The 20,444-nt window shown below is 40.7% G+C and overlaps 2 protein-coding genes across 2 annotated transcripts; both read left to right on the top strand.

Annotated features, from left to right (window-relative positions):
- Nucleotides 1-733: 733 nt before the first annotated feature.
- Nucleotides 734-10,681, top strand: dgkab (diacylglycerol kinase, alpha b). Its single transcript, XM_085456397.1, has 24 exons — nucleotides 734-1,114; nucleotides 1,815-1,900; nucleotides 3,164-3,240; nucleotides 3,534-3,678; nucleotides 4,071-4,145; nucleotides 4,300-4,349; nucleotides 4,678-4,752; nucleotides 4,909-5,025; nucleotides 5,132-5,249; nucleotides 5,429-5,517; nucleotides 6,441-6,551; nucleotides 6,859-6,957; nucleotides 7,043-7,093; nucleotides 7,240-7,313; nucleotides 7,459-7,533; nucleotides 7,633-7,718; nucleotides 7,800-7,889; nucleotides 7,976-8,136; nucleotides 8,251-8,315; nucleotides 8,453-8,543; nucleotides 8,648-8,828; nucleotides 8,944-9,064; nucleotides 9,174-9,234; nucleotides 10,180-10,681. Exons 1-24 carry the CDS (start codon nucleotides 1,038-1,040, stop codon nucleotides 10,258-10,260), a joined length of 2,256 nt encoding a protein of 751 aa, XP_085312523.1. The 5' UTR covers nucleotides 734-1,037; the 3' UTR covers nucleotides 10,261-10,681.
- A 3,416-nt stretch (nucleotides 10,682-14,097) lies between these two features.
- LOC146709455 (putative nuclear hormone receptor HR38) lies at nucleotides 14,098-20,059 on the top strand. The gene is made up of 7 exons (XM_085456396.1): nucleotides 14,098-14,281; nucleotides 15,660-16,501; nucleotides 17,138-17,267; nucleotides 17,509-17,672; nucleotides 17,809-18,011; nucleotides 18,124-18,302; nucleotides 18,397-20,059. Exons 2-7 carry the CDS (start codon nucleotides 15,662-15,664, stop codon nucleotides 18,657-18,659), a joined length of 1,779 nt encoding a protein of 592 aa, XP_085312522.1. The 5' UTR covers nucleotides 14,098-14,281; nucleotides 15,660-15,661; the 3' UTR covers nucleotides 18,660-20,059.
- The last annotated feature ends 385 nt before the right edge of the window (nucleotides 20,060-20,444 follow it).

Genomic DNA, 20,444 nt, shown 5'->3' with positions numbered 1-20,444 from the left:
TACAGAGCACATTGTGAAAAACAATAATTTCAGCAGTATCTGCAGTACATGTAGCAGAATAGCATCAACCAATCACATGGTGGTGGAGAGGCATCTTCACTAAATAACTAGCACTGTGAAATTCATTGCTAGAACGTAAAAACAATGCCTCTGTCATCTTTTCAATATAACTTTAACAAACTGTATAAATATAATAAATATAAATATATAAATTTATATACTCACCCATTCACTGCACTACTGCTCTTTTAAACAAATATGTAATCATGCAATCACATGGCAACAACTCAATACACTTAGGTATCCAGACATGGTATGGTCAAAATTTGGTGTAAATAATCTGAAAGCATGGATCCAGCCTTCCTTGTATTATGTATAAGGATTTTATTATTCTCTAAATATTGGCATTGACTCAAAAAACCCACTGGTAACACCAACGAAAAAAGAACACAATTGAAGCCAAGGACATTTAACAGTTAAACAGCTGTCCCCCTCAATAAAAAGATCTCTCGACCCCACCAACGTCTGTCTGTGGCATAATGTATACATGTGAGAGGCAACAGTCACGTTTTGCACCAGAAGTCCCGACTTACGATAAAAAGTCATGTTTTGCACCAGAAGTCATAATTTACGACAAAAAGTCAAAAGAACATTCAGGGTGGAAAACCAGTATACTGTGAAGAGTCCACGCACAAGTGGGACTAAACTAAAAAACGACACGTGAAAGCCGCTTCACCGGTTCGTACTCTGAGTTTTCATTCATTCGCACCTGTTCATGCATTCCGCTACATTCCAGCGTCCAGGCTGAGAGCCGCAGTGTTTAGATAATTGTGTTGACCTGTTGTAAGGGCACAATAGCGCTAACGAGTGTGCGCGCGTGCGCCTTTCTGTGCGTGCACGCGCTAGGCGGTGCCACTATCTGTAATTATGTCGCTAAAAGCTCCTCCTCCGCCCATTCTTAATCCCTTATCCGCTAATACCGCAGTAGACATTCACCCACAACCACCAGCTGCCATCAAACAGCATAGCAGCGGTGTATGCTGCTGGAGAAGCTACGAGAGACTTTATTCGCTTCTATTTCCCCCCATCCTCCGTCCCAGGAGAGAGAGTCAAGGTAAGAAGCCTGTTAGAGTTCACGAGCCCTCCTCCTTCTGTCCGAGCACCTGTGCAGCACTTCGAGAGCCGAACAAGTTAAAATATTATGTAAATGTGTGCCTTTGTGTGTGGTGTGTGTGTGTGTCAGCCAGGCTGACATCCTGGCTTCACATTATAATCCTGTTTGACGGATGCCCCCTTTTAAAAGGGGTCTTAATTGCTGCTTTGCACATTAAACTGATGGGAAGTTAAAAAGTGGTTTTAGCCGGACAGGTACACCTGCACAACCAGAAAATCTACAGGCCAGTGTTACATCTACTCCTCCGCTTCTCTGCTGCTGGCAGTTGATCGTCAGTAGTCACAATCTGGAGCTCTTGATGTTATTACTTGTTACTCCTCAGCTCCATGTTTACAGGATGATACAATCTGATTTTCACTACTCTTTCCTTAAAATCAGCAGTGGTCAGTGAAGCAATGTTGTTTTAATAGCAAGTTTTTAGATTGGTATCCGTTAAGAAAAGTATGCTCTGTTCATTAGTGGCAGTCCCAGGAATGGAGGCAAACCAGTTCTGCTGACACAAAACACAAAACATGACGTAAAACATGTTACATGTATGGCTGCCTCCTAGTTTCTGCAGTCTCCTTGGCCAGGTTAGTGCTTTATCTGGGTGTTATTGACACCTCTGTGAATGTCCAGTCACTGTTCCCTCATTCTTCAGGGAGCAGACCAGGATGGCCTCCTCTGATGATACAGAAGGGTCTCTGACTCCTGTGGATTTTATCCAGCTGCAGCACTACATGGAAGGTAAGTTTCCATTTTCTACATTGTTTTTTAACCTGTAAGTAAAGTAAACTGGAACAATAATCGTAATAATAATAAAGTTGACACGTTTATTACAGATTAAAAATGTATATACAAATCCCTTTACACCAAGCACTTGATGCACACAAGATACACTGTTGTGTTTGTATCAAAGGCATAAAACTAAAGCAATGAGTGATTACTGAGGCCAAAGACGACAGCGTCCAGGACAGAATATAAAAACAATGCGTGCATTAAAACTGTAATTAGAGCCACGCAAGTCTCAAGTGCATTCTCACTAACAAAATGCAGTGTAACTCAATACTCTGGCAAATTTCTCTGTTAAATTAATAAAGCAGCGGTAGCTCAATATGCCATGTATTTCACAGTGTCAGTTTATGACTGTAAATGTATTTTTTAAAAACTCCATCCATGTACACTGAATTCAGGCTTTCACCTTTCTGAGGATGAACTGGCCAGATGTGTTATGATAGCTCCGCTCTCGATCTGTGTAACTGTCTTCCTTCTAATCTAACACTAACACTAACACTCTTCTTGGCTGCACAGACACTGGAAACCACATCACACATTTACAAAAAAGTGTAATTTTTACTTTACTTTACACTTTTGTTTCACTCCTTTTTAATGAATTAAACATTGAGCACTGGATAATGTCAGAATAAATATCGGAAGTCTTCAGAACGATTTATGAAGGCAGTGAAAAAAAAAAGCAAGATAAGTGGAGACGGGAGTGTCGCAGGCAAAGTCCAACAAAAATATGAAAAGTTAACTTTGTAGATCCTAACCTGCAACACATGTGCACTCTGCTCCTGCATGTAGGCGGAAACATTTCAGTTAAAATTGCAGTCGGTATCACTGCCTTACTTTAATGCTACTCATTCAGCAGCCACCCAAAATCACAAGCGGCAACTCCCAAACATAAGTGCATGCTGCCCCTTCGCTGGGGCTGGAGCGAACGCAGAATTACATGCACGTGTTGACAAAAAAGTGTGTGCTAAAGGGCTGAAAATAATCCACTGTCCACTCAAAGGCTTTAGAAGAAATGAAATGGGTCTGTAGGCTTTTAGTGTTTGCACGCTGGATAATGGATGAATGGATAATTACACTTGCTCCTCTCCAGACCTGGGAAAGGTAGTGTGTGCATTACCTCACACTGCAAGGCCCAAACCCAGATTTAATGACTGACAGTCACAGTGTATCCACATCTACAGCTACGTTTTGACCTCTCTGATCTTCTCCCTGCAGAGAGCAATTTGAGGGTGAAAGATGTGATTAAGGAGTTTCATCCAGGCGGTCGATTCTCTCAGCACAGCTTTGGAGAGGTAACTTTTTTAGGCAATCATATACTATATTTCCCGTGTCAAATGTTCCTAATACTCTACTTATTACAAACAAATCAAACATGAATTTATTCATTTGTATTATTAGTTGTAAAAGTTTGCTTTACCTCTATTTTTAACAATGTTCTTGATTAAAAACGCACACGGTCTTTTTAGGAAGCTTTCTACCACTTTTTTTATGACATTTTCTAAAAATCGTAGTCAGACTGTTGCTCTGAATGTAAATGTTTTATCCTTTTGTCTCATTTGGAAATAACTTCAACTTCTCTCTTTAGTGCGTCGATGCCGAGGGCTTCTGTCTCTTTCTCAAGACCTACTTAGAAGTGGACGACTTCCCTGCAGATTTCTGCCAGCGGCTTTTTCGTTATTTCCAAAACGTGGAGCAAAACGGCTCCTTGAAGAGCCCTCAGCCCAAAGAAGGTAAAGACTTTTTATATTCTGACTTTGTTGTCCTTTAACAAAACTGTGCAGCACAGAGTTTGGGGGAAAAATGTTCTTTGCACTCCTATTCAGTCCTGGATGTGGCTGGAAACGCTGCACAAAACTCCCAGAAAACTATCAAAAGAAAGACTGATCTGCTAAGGTAGTATTTTTTCAGTGACCACCTGTTTGTGTGCTTATTATTTTTTTCATATCTTGCTGTCTGGTCACAGTAATGACGCTGAAGGCCGAACTTTGCAGATTAGTGCACCTGGTCCAGCAACAAAACTATGATAAAATACTTACTTTGATATCCCACCAATTTTCATCTGCTGTTTTTTTAAAAAAAACCTCACTAAATCTGAGGACTGTGTTCGTTTCTTGTTTTTCAGGTGGAGTCTTTCTTCGTGATGTGTCCTGTTACTTCTCAGTGTTGGAGAAAGAACAGCCGCGGGAGAAGCTCGAATGTTGGTTTGACTTATCTTTTGATCATATTGGGAGTTTTTATTGTAGTTGCAGCTGCATTTAATCCACATTTATTGCTGAGGTCTTAAAATTGAGGATATGCGACTGTAAAACCCACGGTTAGCTAACTGACTAACTGACTTTGTTTGGTTCTAGTTACATTCAAACTTTACGACAAAGATGGCAACGGACTCCTGGACAGCTCTGTAAGTTACTCAAAATTACTGACAAGGGGATAGATATAGATCTATGTGTATAGTGTAAAAAAACCTGTTGATTCATGTTGAAAAAATTAAGGTACTGAAATTCATCTCTCTAGAGTTAGACTTATATCTGTACATGTGGACTCAGTTTTGGCCAGTTCTTCGCATATATAACTTCTCTGGCTGTAGCATACATAATGTTTTAATTTTGCGATGTTTTAAGTGCATTGCACTTGGCGCCTCGCTGACTGTCTTAGATTACTTTTGCGCGCTAGTTTGGATGGATACAGTTACACCCAATCTCACCAGAACTCTTTTGTCTCTCTTTCAGGAAGTGGATCGTATAATCACTCAAATGATGCGTGCCGCTGATTATCTGGGCTGGGACGTGACTGAACTCAGACCAGTATGAGTCTTTTTTTCTGTTTGTTTCTTCTTCTTATTCTGCATGGCTTTTGAACTTTTTTGTTTACCAGCCCACATAAAGTGTGGCACCTGAAAACACAGGCTGAGGGTGTGACAGAAGATTCGTATAAATTTCTGGTGTTTTGTGATGGAACAGGTGCTCAAAGACATGATGACAGCGATTGATGTGGATGATAGTGGCACCGTCACTCTGGAGGAGTGGCTGAAGGGAGGCATGAACAATGCACCTTTACTTGTTCTGCTGGGGCTGAAGGTGAAAAAAAAAACCATTTTATGCAATCCTTCCTTTCTTTGTTAAACTGCCTTGACTTAACTAAAAGATCTGACCAACTGCTGTTATTTTCTCTTATTCCCAAAAGATGACGGAAAAGGATGGGCAGCACATATGGACGATGAAGCATTTTAACAAGCCAACCTACTGCAGCGTGTGTGAGAGCATGCTGCTCGGCCTTGGGAAGCAAGGACTCAGCTGCAACTGTAAGAGCTCACAACCGCCACCAGGGGGAAGCCAAGCTCCTCTTACACTGTATAAATGAACTGGTGGAGACGTGCATTTTACAGTGACACCTGTACACTCTGCTTTCTATCAGCATCGCTGCAGTTTCTGATATTAAACGTTAAGAACCTTTCTCACCCACTGCATTTTCTCCTTCTAGGCTGCAAGTACATCGTCCACAGCCAGTGTGCCAACAAGAATCCCGAGCCCTGCGCTCGTACCTTTGTCAAATCTAAACAGGAAATTGGTGTAAGGAACACAATGATTGCTTTTAATTTCCCTTTGGTTTATGTATATTTCTGCTTTTAGATATCCGGTTACATTTACAACAGCACTTACGTTTTATGCAAAATGCTATTTTCAGTGCGTTTATGGGGATATAGTCGCATCTTCTCTCTTCACCTGTTCTCTTTTTAAAAACCAAACGGCAATGACCACAAGCACATTAAGAACAGGGAACTTTAGAGTGCATTAGTCAGTAAGTGCAGCCTCTGTTTTTTTCACTGTTTTTAAAAAAAATGAGGATTACTGCCTGCACAATCTGCTCTGTACATCTGTTAAACGTCCCACTTTTGCACAAGCACAGATAGTGGCCTGGTCACTTTCTTTCCTGCAGCAGCAGACACAGTAAAAAAAAAAATCCGTAATGAGCTGCTGTGGGAGGTGGAACTGGTTTGTTTTTATTCGATCTGCCAGTTCAGTTCAATCATGAAGCCATAAATCTGCAGCTATTTTCCACAGCTGCTTAGGAGCAGGGTGTATTCTGTACTGAGTCCTTTAAAGTCAGCTATAACATAATTTTTCCTGCAGCCATGCAGGGATGGGTTGCCACATAAGTCGGCTCGAACAAGCCAGCATGAATGAATGAATGAATATGTGAACATAGCGCTACCCATCCATGCTGTCAAATTAGTTGTTTTTTCCAGATTTCAAAAAAGAAAAAAAGTGATCCCAGTGATTTCTTCTGTGATGTTTATACACTAGATTAAAGCAGGTAGGTTCTTTGGTTCACCCGCATCTGCTGGTTGAACTTATCCACCTTTAAAACTGAGTATTCACTTTCTGTAAATATTCATGACTCACAATGTGAAAACAATACCAGACAACGTTACCGCTGGTGCTAAGTGGCAGTTTGTGCATAATGCCTGTTTCGTGCCTCCTCTGCATCTCAGATACCAGCTCATGACTGGATCAGAGCTGATTGCGGTGCCAGCAAGTGTGATGTCTGCAATAAGAAGATCAAAACTTTGGCCGGGAAGCGCTGCGTGTGGTGCCAGGAGTTGGTGAGTACGTTAGTGAATACAGAGATTGCATGTGATCGGGCCTGCTTAGTATCATATCACTGTGGAATCGGAGGTAGAGTGGGGTCCTCCACCAACTGGGTGGCTACCAGCTGGCTCCTCCAGTCAGTATGTCGAAGTATGATGACTCCATTGGAGTGCGAGAGTGTGTGTGTGCACTCAGGCATGGAAAACGGTGCTTGTATGAATGTGTGTAATTGGCTGAAAAGTATTGCTCTGTCTATATAGCTGAATGAGTAAGAACAGATTACCATTTTTAATTTACTGAGTATTGTTTTGTTTTTTTAAGCGTCACGATGAATGTGTTTTGCGTGGCTTATCGAACTGTGACTGCGGGCCGCTGAAAGCTCATATACTGCCTCCGTGGGCCATTTACGCTGTCTCAAAGGTAAAATGACTCTAAATTACTCTATGAATGTAGATTTTTAGGCCATCTGTCTGTGAGCTGGTCACTAAGTTTTTGTTTCTGGCAGGAGGAGGACACCAGCCTGTTGAATGTCACTCTTGATGGCCACATCCTGCAGGTCTCCCAATATCAAATCTCACTAAATAAACTGAATTTAGAGCCACCAGAGCTATTATATGTATATAAAACATATAACTCAATGTCTGTGTATTTTGCAGATGATTTACATAATCTAATGGATCCTAATCTGTGGGATTTTTTCAGATTGTTCCTGTTCCTCGTACCCACCCTCTGCTGGTGTTTGTAAACCCAAAAAGTGGAGGAAAACAAGGCGAACGGTAGGCAGCACAGTCCTATGGGATCAGAAGTTTCACGCTCCATACTAAAAAATCTGACATTTTGGAGATGCTTGCTTCCATATCAATACATAGGATAATACTGTGTCATTGGCAGTTTATAACAGCTTTTGCTTTGTCTTTGCAGAGTGCTCAGGAAGTTTCAGTACCTGTTGAATCCACGCCAAGTATACAATCTGTCCGATGGAGGCCCTGCTCCAGGGTACAGCAGTGCACATTAAACACATTATAGGACTCTATAGGATTTCAAATGCACATGTCATTTGAGTATATTTATGTTAATGCTGACTCTGTCTTTCAGTCTGCACTTCTTTCGTAATCTGTGCGACTACAGGATCTTGGTGTGTGGAGGAGACGGCACCGTTGGGTGGCTTCTGGATGCTTTAGGTAATGCGTGTCCTGCTGAGTTTCAGACAGCAGGTTGAGCTAACCGTCTGAAGCACTAAATAACATCTCTTGTGATTTTAGACAAAGAAAACCTCCAGGTGAATCCTTCTGTAGCTGTGCTGCCTCTGGGCACTGGGAATGACCTGGCTCGCTGCCTACGCTGGGGAGGAGGTAACAACAATCAAAACAGGAACTTTAATGAAAGTGTCAGATGTCAGTTACATATTTAAGCTGTTTCTATCATAATCCCATGAAAGGATACGACGGGTCAGATTTGAAAGAAATCATGAAAGAGATTGAAGGGAGTGAGTTGGTCCCCATGGACCGCTGGAGTATCCAAGTGATACCGAATGACCCTCATGAGGCAGGAGACCCTGTGCCCAATGAGATCATTAACAACTACTTTTCCATTGGAGTGGTGAGTCACGAACTCTACAGGGAGTTTGTGCATTCATCAGAAAAATGAATGCATTGCATGAAATATGATTCATGATCGTTTTTCATGTGATTGCACTTTCATCCTTGTGTGCAGGATGCTTCTATTGCTCATCGTTTCCACTCCATGAGAGAGAAACATCCCCAGAGGTTCAACAGCAGGTACGAATTTATGTTAGCAGTCTGAACCTTTTCTCATAAGAGGTGTAACAGAGCTCAGTCTACTTCACAAATAAATTCATGGCTTTTTTATTTGTGTGTTTGTTTTTGGTCAAATTCTTGTTCTCTGTCGTTTTAAGAATGAAGAACAAACTTAAGTATTTTGAATTTGCCACTTCGGAGACCCTCTCATCGTCCTGTAAGAGGCTGAAGGACTGTCTAACGATTGAGGTCGGAATTTCTGCCACAGTCAGGCTGTTTTACCAGAACTATGCATATTTGTGAATAATGCTGAAATGTTTTTATTTTGTTTTGTTTTGTATTTGCAACACCAGTGCTGCGGAAAACCTCTGGACCTGACTCGTGTCTCTCTAGAGGGCATAGCTGTCCTCAACATACCCAGCATGCACGGAGGCTCCAACCTCTGGGGTGAGTCTAAGAAGTCTGATGGCGTGGCAGGGCTGGAGCAGAGTGAGGTTATCACTGACCCTGAAGCTCTGAAAATAGTTTCCCAAGGTGAGACTCAGCTGTTTACACTCCTGAATCCTCACATATCATTGTCATAGATTGTAGTCCTGATTTGACATTTACAAACACTGTTAAATTACTCTGCTTTTTAACAACTCCTCAGATATAAGCGATAAACGATTGGAGGTGGTCGGGCTTGAAGGGGTTATAGAGATGGGACAAATCTATACTGGGCTGAAGAGCGCTGGGCACAGACTGGCACAGACCTCCCAGATTACCATTAGGTTGTGAACTTTACCTACTAAACAACAGGAATATTTTTCCGTACCATACAGTGTGTGTACATGTAGTGAAGTATAATTACACATTGCTGTTATTGCTCCCTATGTGCAGGACATCTAAAGCATTTCCAATGCAGATCGATGGTGAGCCCTGGATGCAGCCTCCTTGTACTGTAAGCATTATTAAATAATATGATGAGGGGGAAGAGAAGAGACAACGGCAACATAATGCAATCTAAAACATTTATAAATGTCTTTTGATCAGAAATTGAATCATGTTACTTCTACAGCAAGTATAACCAGAATTGATTGTGATTAATATAACTTAAAAGAGATACTTGAAGCAATTTGGAGGTCAAGTCCAAGTGTCCATCTTTACTGACCAGCAGATATTAACACAAGATCATTGGCTCTCGCTTAGAACTGAGTGGCAGCGCTACTTTCAGACCACCTCACAATTGTTATGTGGGTAAGACAGAAAGAGGCAATCATGTGCAAGTATTATGGGGATGTTCCAAACTGTTTCCTTTTTGGAGACATGTTTTGGATTTTGTGGGCCAATATTTGAAGTGCAATTTGCCCTGTTCACAAAAAGACTGTGTCCCCTTGGGGACAGGGGTGTCCTAGCACAGCTGGATAAGTCTGTAATGAGAGTATTAATGATTGGTTTAGTGACTTCTGCTAAAATGTAGACAGTTAAAGAGCAATGGGAATGGTTTCTGTGCGTTCATATCCAAAGACAAATTAAAAAATAACTTGATATGAGCCACATAGTATCTACTGACAGCTGGGCAAATGAATAGTTACCCAGCAACAACAACAACAACAACAACCTTTATTTATAGAGCACATTAAAAGCCTAAGCATACCAAAGTGCTTTACAGAAAAACAATAAAATAATACAGTTAAGAGCATTAATATCAAATATAATAAGAACAGCAGACAATGTTCACAGTAGAAAGCCACTAATAAAATGGACTGCAGCACATAGATTATAGCAGACCCAGTGCCGCATGATAGAGAACACCAAGAATGAAGGAATAATAAAAAGCAGCAACAAAGAAGGAGCTCTGTGGCTAACCTAAACTAACCTAAATTGCATCTTTTATGAATTTTAGATCCACATAACTCACAAGAACCAAGCTAGCATGCTAATGGCTCCACCTACCAAACCATCCAGCTTCTTTCACCTCAAATAGAGTCGTGGCTCCTACGTCCTCTGGCCCTCTAAGGATCACTGCAGCTCACCAGCGTTGGATTGAGTGTGTAACCGTGTGTTGTCATTGTTTACTTCCTTTGCCCCCAGTTCCTGACATCATTTTAAGATACTGCTTTCATAGAGAGATGCCACACTGACAAACCAATATCAAAAGTGCAAACTTGACAAGTTTGACTGCTGCTTTTGTGTGCCAATTTTCATGCAATGCATTATGTTTCTATAGATAAAGGATCAGAGCACATTGTGTACCTACAGTATAAGCACAAGGAACATGCATGTACTAGCTGTATTTTATGTTGTGATGTTTTGTTGTGCTAAATCATATTTACAGTAGTATCTGTACTTCCTTGTGCAGCTTGTGACAAAAAGCAGTTCACCAAATAAACTGTCCTGTGTGTTGACATGTATTTCATTGCCAGTGTTCATCCAGTTGAGAGACAATAAGATAGATAAGAAGATATTCATGTGAATGTTTTGACTGTTTCTTAAAGAACTGTTGATAGAATAATGCAAGGAACTCTTGATTGAATGTAACTGAATATGTGTTTTTTTGGGGTTTTTTGAGTTATGAAAGTGATAAAGAGAGAGGCATTCAATACAGCCCTCCCATATTTAACGAGTTTAATGGCAGCAGCATTCCACTGTGTCTAATACGCCCGGTGTACATACCTGAAATCATATTTAATGTTAGCTTCTTTACCAATTTTGTCCTGTAACCTCACTTTGTCAATTAAATTCTTTGTGTCAACACTTTTATTAGACTCCTTCACACTGAAAAAGCTTCTCAAACACACAGACATGACTGATGAGGTCATGCTAACATTGGGTGGAAGCTAGCCAAAGTATTCTACTTTGTGATTGAATAAATAAAGTTTAAAGCTAAGATATTGTTTTGGCAATGTGTTTTCAACTTTCAGTAGTCTTGTGTTGGATATTGAGTGTACTTGTTTACACTTGTAATGTGCTTGTACTGGGCTGCAAACACTTTTTCTTTCAAAAATGCCTAAATTCTTCTTGGAACTGATTCAACAAGTTGCTGGAAATATTTCTCAGAGAATTCGGTCCATGCTGACATGATAGCATCACAGTTGCTGCAGATTTATCAGCTGCACATCCATGACATGAGTTTCCCGTTACACCATGTCTCTAAGGTGCTCTACTGAATTTAAATCTGGTGACTGCTGAGACCACATGAGTGAACTCATTGTCATGTTTGGGAAACCGGTTTGTGATTATTTGAACGTTGTGATGAGGGATGTTCACTGTGAAAGATGAATACATTGTGGTTGTAAATGGATTAGCAACAAAACTCAGGTAGGCTGTGGTGTTTAAACGATGTTCAGTTGGTACTAAGAGGTCCAAAGTGTTCCAAGCCACTGGCCACTCTCCTTTGACCTCCGACATCAACAAGGCTTTTTAACCCAGAGGACTGCTGCTCACTGGATACTCATTTTACTCACCAGATGATTGTGTGGGAAAATTCCAGTAAGCAGCAGTTTCTGAAATATTCAGACTGGCACCAACAATATTAAAAGTTGCTCAGTTCTCAGTATGAACTTGAGCAGTATGTCTTGATCATGTCTAAATGCACTGAGTTGCTGCCATCTGATTGGCTGATGAGACATATGTGTGTGGTTGTTTAAGTCTATTCAACAAATACTTTTTGTTTTCTGTCCTTTGGATGTGTGTCTACACTATAATGTCTCCCCATGAAGGTCTTGCAATAATTTTCTGAAGATACAAAAGAAAAATCTCTTTATTCTTATTGTAAATGGGAGGTTAATTGAGATATGGAATCTGCTACCTGTTATTGTTATATTAATTCACACATTTATTTACCTAATAGGCATGACTATGGAGCATTTCCCTTGTACTAAAACAGGTCAGCCTGGAGTGGGGCAGATTTTGCGTTGGCGTGGGAGGAAGAGCACGAGGACTAATCCCAAGGTAGGCTACGTAGGTTTGGTGGAGAAAAAAAAAAGGGCAACAGCGGAAGTTTGGTGTGACCTGTTTGGCATGTTTGGGCAGGAAGCGTCAGGCGCTACCAGAGAGGAAGATAGCGGGTATGAAAGATTAAATAAAAATTTTTTTGCCATTAAGCCATTTTAAAAACATGTTCGCAATTACAAATGATACGAGCAGTAATCTTATATTTAGATATCAAATCCTCTTTGACTTTATTTGAATACACAGAGATGATTTAACGCTGCTGGCTCGCGTTAACAGTTCAACAAAAATTCATCGAAAGCACAGCAGCAGTCACTATTTATCGTATTTATTTTCACAAAATCTGGCAAACGAGAAAAAAAAGTTCATTTTTAATGAAACCTATTAAGCATGCTACGTAAAGGATTCAGAAAACTAACACTGGATGTGATACTCTCCCTTTTTATTCGCGTGTGTGTTTTCCACCGTGAAAGATAAAACACAAACCCCCGTAATTATCTCTGGTAACTGCAGGCAGCATCTACAGCTGCGCCATCGTCAGGTCTCCGGTCTCAGTTGCTTGAACAAGCCCCCTCACTTTCTTTACACAAGCTGGATCATGCCCAAGTATCCCCAGAGAGGGTTCAAGTGTTCAAGAGCGTGCTGGTTTGCAGTGGGCGGGTATTAAGTGATGTTTAAACTAATGCTGACAAATTTACAAAGTAAATGTAAGTTTAAATTGTTGGTTTTGACAATAGTTTATACAGGACTCGGGGTATTTATATTCTTGTAACAGAAGTGCTTAATAAGCACAGACGAAGAGATTTAAAGGTCATTTTTGATCTCAGAAACATCAATTACAAAAACAAATCTAAACAAATTTCTGTTTGAATATTACATATCTGTAGAGTTAACTGACAGCTCCAAAGAAGTTTACAGAGTTAACAGTCAATATGCTTCAGAAGTCACTGACATATTTGGAAATGTGTTTCATAGTCCCGGGTTTGGACATGGAGTTTTGAGTCTTCTGACTGAAGTCTTGCTATTTGATGTTCTGTTTGGTTCCTAATACTTTTTACTTCCTTCTTTATATTTCGAGCCTTTAGCACTTTGTTTCAGTGTATTCCCATTTGTATTCCAGTTATTTATTTTAGTACGTTTGCTTGTATTATTTTTCCTAGCTTGCCCCCCAATGTTCTTGTACGCAACATTTGAATATGTTAGTCATTGTCTCATGTTTTTTATATTTACTTTTCCTTTGTATCCTCATCCCTGATTAGCCTCACCTATCCTTCTTCACCCAGCTGCCACTCAGTCTTATTAATAATTATTATTAATTTTGCATTTGTAATTAAAAATTGTAATGGACCACGCTCTTGAATAATTTCAGCAATTAAAAATGCGAGTAAAAGTATGAAGTAAATATAAAAACATAACAAGTAAAAAGTATATTTCCAGTTAAAACGTTTAAAAGTGCTTGTGATGATTTCCCCCCCAAAGCGTTTAGTTGCGAAACAGTAGAGACTTTCTATTTTCTGAAAAATTGAAAAAAATATGCAGGTGTTTCCCGGTCTGATACCTGATAACACACCCCGCTGGTGTAAACTTGTATAATATCCACATTTCCAGCCAAAAAACGTCTGCGCCTCCAAATTGCGGTTATTTTTAGAATTTTTCATCCAGTAATAGCCCCACGTGAACGCCGCTTTCGTTGCGGTGTATTTTTAGCAGGTACGCTCCCTCGGATCTTGCGTCAATGGAATCCCGTGCGTGCGTCACACGGAAGAACGTCTGCGTCGAGCCCAGAGCTGATTGGCTGCCGACCCGGAACGTTCCACCGCCCCAAAACCATGTTTGGGCACAGGCACGCCTTTTTGTCGATGCAGCCCAAAATAAAACAAGAGTGTAGCGGAGTGGAGCCCGTCTGCCTCGGTCTGACCCGGAGTGTGTTGTGTTGTGAATGTGCCTGAATGAGTGTGTGTGCTGACAGAAGCTAACCGAGGTGACATTTATCTTTTTTTCTCTAATTTGGAATAAATGAAAAACGTCAAATTCGGGATATTTGCATAAACCAGGTGAGTAAAAAGTGGACTTTTAGTGAGTTGTTATTGTTTTTTATTTATTACTGCTGCTGTTAGATGCGCATGTTTGCATCTTTACTTCTAAATAAGTATCTCTGTCATAGCTTAAGCTCATAAGGCAAAATGGTTATCAGTAGCTTGAGGTTTGCATCAGTTTACTTACTAATATAAAAACTAATTTTTTGATGGTGTCATATTTGCTCAAGTTCAACTACCTGCCGGAGGTCATGATTTTAAGTGTCCACTTGATTTGGCTAGACCCTCACTGGTATAAAAGAAGGGATATGAGTGTTATATTTAGCCATAATAAACTTAAACAGTGCAGACTGATATTTTTCTAATTCTTATAATATGATGAAGTGAATTATGGGAGTGTATTTTGATATTAACGTGGACATTTTACGGTATCTGCAAGTACTAATATGACTGCTGTGATTCTACTATTTCCATTTGTTCAAATTTTGTCCTCTGTTGTCAGTATGTGCTTGTGTTAATGGCCTTCATGCTCTATAACACTGTTGGGAAATGAGAAGATTCATAAAATTGTTTGCATTTACATGCTGAAAACTATTTGGGCCCTTCGGCAGTTTTGTTTCCACACGATTCAAATATAGCTGTGCAAATTTAAGTTCAACTTTCAAAGAACATGCTTCAGCTTCTGTATTGAGAAAAAAAAATAAAAAGCTATAAAATGAAGAAGTAAGGACACTTGTAGATACACGCCCATCCACCCATGCACATAAACAGACTTTGCCACTATTCCCATTTCAGCTGGCAGTCAGCCCACCCCGACATACAATCTGCAACACGCCCCAGTACAGGCGTTGTGATAGAGGGGTTGCCCTCTACTGAAGGAGGTTTTTAGAGCGTTAACAGCCAGTAACACAATATCTGACAATACCTGACTGCTCCGCTGGACCACCCTCTGCATTTTTTTCAAGGGGACGAATAGGCCCCTTGATAAAGTTAGAGGCATGTTGGGGAAATGAGATGGACATTTCAGGTGTTAATGTTGCCCTCTGTTTAGATTGTTATAGAGGAAGCATTAAGAAATGCTGACCATTATATATCCAGTAGCAATATCTAGTTTCTAACACATGTTTAAAGAGTCAGCTCATTACTGGGGCCATTTGTCTCGAGTGATTTAACTCACTTGGTTTTATTTCGAAAAATGATCACAAAGTCATATTTACTGCACTAATTTGAGATGGGAATATCTGACTTAGACTGTGTTGCTTTAAATCTACCTCACAAAGATGCAGTGTTCAGATAGAGAATTTAATAAAGTCGTGTTTGTTACCCAGAAATGAATCAGTATTTATCTTTAAGGATTTATTTTAGTTGTTTTAAATGTTGGTTTTCTCTTTCCTAGCAATGCCCTGTGTACAAACCCAGTATGCATCCCTGCCCCATGACAACTACTTCAGCTCTGAGTTCTTGAATCCTGACCTCAGTGCCACACTGGTGATGGACTTCAGTGGCCAAAAGGACCAGCTGTCCACATCTTCATTGCCCAGCATCAACACTTTGGTTGGAAATGGCTATGTCGGGGAGTTTGATGCATATTCCTGTAAGATTACCACCTCTCCTCCTGCCTCTACGGTTTCATTCAGCCACACAGGAGTAGCTGAAAGCACCAGCTCTCAGATGCACAGCCAGGCCTTCAAGCTGGATGATCTCCAGGTGTATGGCTGCTACCCAGGATCCTTTGCACTCAACTGCCTTGACGAAACGCTGTCGTCATGCAGCTCTGACTACTATGGCAGCCCAGTCTATGCCACTGCTTCTCCTCCAACACCAAGCTTTCAGACAGAGTCTGCACCTGTCTGGGATTCCCCTTTCAGCCCCTACCCCTCAGCCCCCCTGACCTCTGTGGCTGACAAGGCTGCCATAGCTCAGCAGCTTTCCTTTTTCACCTTCAGCTCTGCACCAGAACAACACTCCCCCATGGGGCAGCAGCACCAGGATGCTCAGCCAAGCCAGGAAGACCACTTCTTCCTGTCTCCTCAGCAGCATGTTTCCCCACTTCACTGCCCCCCAGTTTCTCTGGAGCATAGACTTCTAGAAAGCCCCAAGACAGCGGAGGGTGCCATGATGTCTCCTAAAACGCAAAACCCAGGATCCAACGAGAGTCGCTGTGCAGTTTGTGGTGATAACGCTTCCTGCCAGCACTATGGAGTCCGTACCTGTGAGGGATGCAAAGGTTTTTTCAAGGTAAAAAAAAGAAAAGAAGATATTTAGCAGCTTTAAGATTACAGATTTGTTTGACTGAGTACATGATTCATCAAGGAGAATAAACCTGCAGTCATAGCTGATATCTCAGTGTGTGTGTCATGTATGCAACAAGTAACAAAAAAACTGCAGTAATTATGCATGTGTGCACATATGTTTCATATATTTAAGATGATTTAGATTCACTGACAAAGTGAGCAAACCACATCCACCAGAGAGCAGTCATGTTATATTTTTTAAACTGTGCAATCACGGCGATAATTCTTCAGAAATATATTTATAAAGTGAGTTTGTGTGTGCTAACGTAAGACACAAGTGCACAGCTTCAGTATTGGCAAATAATAAAATTATTACATTGTTTTAAAAATATTTTTAGCACTTATACTGAGCAGTAATGTACCAGTTATCACTGTATCTTTGTTTAAGAGAGGCTCACAGTTGATTGAGCAGAAATCCATCAATCTGTTTTCTTAACCACTCATCCAAGTCAGGGTTGCTGGTGATCAGAAATTGATGCTATAAACAAAAATAAGACTTGTGCATTTCAGTCACTTGCAGTCGTATATGTTTGCCACATTATGATTCCATATTAATGTGTTTTCTTTGTGTGTTTGACAGCGAACTGTCCAGAAAAATGCAAAGTATGTGTGCCTTGCCAATAAAGACTGTCCAGTAGACAAGAGGAGGAGAAACCGATGCCAGTTCTGTCGTTTCCAGAAATGTCTTGCAGTGGGAATGGTCAAAGAAGGTAATGCAATGTGATACTCTTTCAAAGCTCGCAGTGGCTAATGCATGACAGCCACAAATCGGGGTTCGTAATGACAGTTTTGCAGCAGCAAAGCCAGGAAGCTCAGAGACATATGTAACCAGAGCTTTACATTGACAGTTGAAGAAAAAGGGAAACGTCAGCTGATACAGCTTTTGTTTTTCAAATGCCGAAAGAGTCATGTAGGAGTCATAAACATGTTCCTCGCCTTGTCCTCTTTTAGTTGTTCGTAGGGACAGCCTTAAAGGTCGCAGAGGTCGCCTGCCCTCCAAGCCCAAGATCCCAGTTGAGGCTTCATCCACGACCCCCAGTGTCAACATCATAGCTTCGCTTGTCAGGGCTCATCTAGACTCAAGCCCAACCATCGGAAAGCTTGACTATTCCAAGGTAACTCAAAACTTGTAGCTAACCCATGTCTTCTTCATCTGAATTTACACTGGTGACAATGTAGAGTCAAACCAACAGCACTAAATAGCCCTCTGAAAATCTCTTTAGCTAACTAACCCTTTTTTCCCCTCCTCAGTACCAGGAGACAGCAGACAGCTCGAAAGAGAAGGAGGATGCTGGTGATATCCAGCAGTTCTATGATTTACTGACTGGTTCCTTGGATGTGATAAGGAAATGGGCTCAAGCCATCCCAGGATTCACGGACTTCTGCACAGAAGACCAGGAGCTGCTCCTCGAATCTGCTTTTGTTGAACTCTTTATCCTCCGCCTGGCTTACAGGTCAGTGTTCTTTCTTCTGCTGTTAAAAAAAAAGTGTGGTTCACTAATATTTTGCTACATTCCTTCACGTTGGTCAATGCTCTCACTGACGTAATGGTTTAAAATAATTCAGGTCAGATCCAGAAAAGAATGAGCTGATCTTCTGCGATGGCGTGGTGCTCCACCGACTACAGTGCGCTCGCAGTTTCGGTGACTGGATCGACTCCATAATGGATTTCTCGCACAGCCTTCGCCGCTTGAACTTAGACGTCTACTTGTTTTCCTGCCTCGCAGCCCTCGTCATCATCACCGGTAAAGAAGCTTTGTCTGCTTTTAGTGAATTTCATCGCATTTCAAGGTTGTCGTTATATTTGGGGTTTCTCATGGAAACTTCTTTTGCCCTTAGATCGTCACGGCCTCAAAGAGCCCAAGCGGGTCGAGGACTTTCAAAGTCACCTCATCGCTTGTCTAAGGGAACACGTGAGTGGAAATGGATCAGAACTGAGCCGGACGCAACCCAACTATCAGTCTCGCCTTCTGGGCAAACTGCCTGAACTGAGGACTCTGTGCACACAAGGCCTGCAGCGCATCTTCTACCTGAAACTGGAGGACCTGGTGCCTCCTCCTCCGATAGTGGAGAAAATCTTTATGGATACGCTGCCGTTTTAAAATGAACAAAAGAGTTCAAAAGCATCAAACGTGAGGTTTTTCACTCCACTCTACTAAACCTCCTTCTAGCATACGGAGGTGTGCTAGCATAGTTAAAGAGACCATTATTTTTTTTATCTTTAAGTGCTATTAAATATAGTACCTGTGTGAATGCTGTAAAAGATTGATATTTCATGACACTGTTTATATATATTTCGTGTGCATTGGTAAAGGTGACTTTTTTGCAGTGCTATTTGTGAATCCTGTCCTGCTATGCAGCCTATAACACATGGATATCATGGTAGATGCCATGCAGTGTTAAATACTCAGAAACACACTAATTTTTTTAAAGCATGTTTTCAGAATTGCTTGATTGGCCCACTCAGAGGCCGAGATTGGAGATGACAGGCAGCTGTGAAAGAGTCCCACTTTTCCACAATAAAATACTTACTTATATCTTTCTATGGAAACTATAGCCGCAGTACTAAACATGCTCATGTGGAAGGTCTTGGACCAAAGTTTACCAAAGTTTTTATTTTGATACTACCAGTTAAAAACCTAATTGCCTTAAGCTGAAGAAAAAAATCTGCCATATCACTTCGCCTGTCACTTTTCAGCACCTTTTAAAGGCTGATTCAGGCGGCTCTCCTGTTAAACTGCATACACCTGTGACGACAGGCTTCTCGGGCTTTATGTAAGAATGAAAATTGACTTGCTAAGTGAAAATACAAAGTGCCTTTTCATAAAACCTCACTCCATCAACCACACTAAGTGAACCTTTATTCCAAACATCACATATAGCAAAGCCCTTTTATCACAGGCATGAGTCACTCTCAGAATTCAAGTGTTAGTGTTGCTAGTGTTAATGCAGTATGTCAAAGAGTGTCCAGTACGTCACACTGTTTAAACTGGAAGGTCATTAAGTTGTGACAGGCTGTTTAAGACATGTAAAATTAAATTGTTCTGTTACAGAGGCACTGAACGTTAGAACCACGGTGGCGCCGTCCAGATCGAGTCTTGTATGATTTGTATAAATTAATGCCAGAAAATTCAAATTCGCAGGCAGACATATTTCTTGTCTTAGGCATCAGATACATTACATGTTGTGGACCTCAATTCTGTGACTGTAAATCTCTCCACCTGTCTTCCATATTTTTCAGAATTGTGCAGTTTTGTTTTGGTTGTTTTTTTATATACATGTTGGATTTATATTTTTTATTTCAAAATGACCGAAAGAAAATTCTTAAGGAATCACGGTGAAACGTGATGACGTGAGCAGCTACGAGCACTTGAGTGTTCAAATGGTATGAAAAGTACTTCTTCTGTATGAGTTTGTGTGCGTGCAAAATAATGCCAGGCCTTTTGTAAAATGGTGCAAAAAAAAAAAAAAAATTAAAAGGCAGCGAATACTTGATATTGAATCTTTTGGAAATCACCTTGAATTGACTTTGTTTAAATGTTAGGAAATAGGTAACTGCACAGATTAGAGTTTCTACAATTATCTAAAAAATGGTTGAAAGATAATTTAGCAGTTTTCACGTTCACCTAAAAAGCAATACATCTGCCGTTTATTCCACGAGAAGCAAATGGGATTGTGTTAAGAAGAGCATGTGATGTTAAAATTTGCCACATCAAAAGTGTGGAGCTACTGTGCTGTGGTGACTTCTTGTGAATAAGGGAGCAGCCAAAAGTAACTTTTAAGCCTAAAGACAGCCCAGGAATAAACAGTTATACTTATTGAAAAGGCTTAAAAATGACCACAAAAATAATTAGGAAGGTAGTTTCTAACAGTTCTTAGCTATTTTT

This window comes from Copadichromis virginalis, linkage group LG5 (genome assembly GCF_057382275.1).
Source record: "Copadichromis virginalis isolate Kocher_CV1m ecotype Utaka linkage group LG5, C_Virginalis_male_GT1.1, whole genome shotgun sequence".
Classification (NCBI taxonomy): Eukaryota; Metazoa; Chordata; class Actinopteri; order Cichliformes; family Cichlidae; genus Copadichromis; species Copadichromis virginalis.
The sequence above is the reverse complement of the archived record's forward strand: the minus strand, read 5'-3'. Positions and strand labels throughout refer to the sequence as shown.

Coding starts and splice junctions, on each gene's coding strand:
- dgkab (XM_085456397.1), top strand. CDS start 1,038: ATGCTGCTGGAGAAGCTACGAGAGACTTTATTCGCTTCTATTTCCCCC. Junction 8,544..8,647: donor AGGACTGTCTAACGATTGAG/GTCGGAATTTCT, acceptor TTGCAACACCAG/TGCTGCGGAAAACCTCTGGA. Junction 9,235..10,179: donor GGATGCAGCCTCCTTGTACT/GTAAGCATTATT, acceptor TATGAATTTTAG/ATCCACATAACTCACAAGAA.
- LOC146709455 (XM_085456396.1), top strand. CDS start 15,662: ATGCCCTGTGTACAAACCCAGTATGCATCCCTGCCCCATGACAACTAC. Junction 16,502..17,137: donor GATGCAAAGGTTTTTTCAAG/GTAAAAAAAAGA, acceptor TGTGTTTGACAG/CGAACTGTCCAGAAAAATGC. Junction 17,268..17,508: donor AGTGGGAATGGTCAAAGAAG/GTAATGCAATGT, acceptor GTCCTCTTTTAG/TTGTTCGTAGGGACAGCCTT.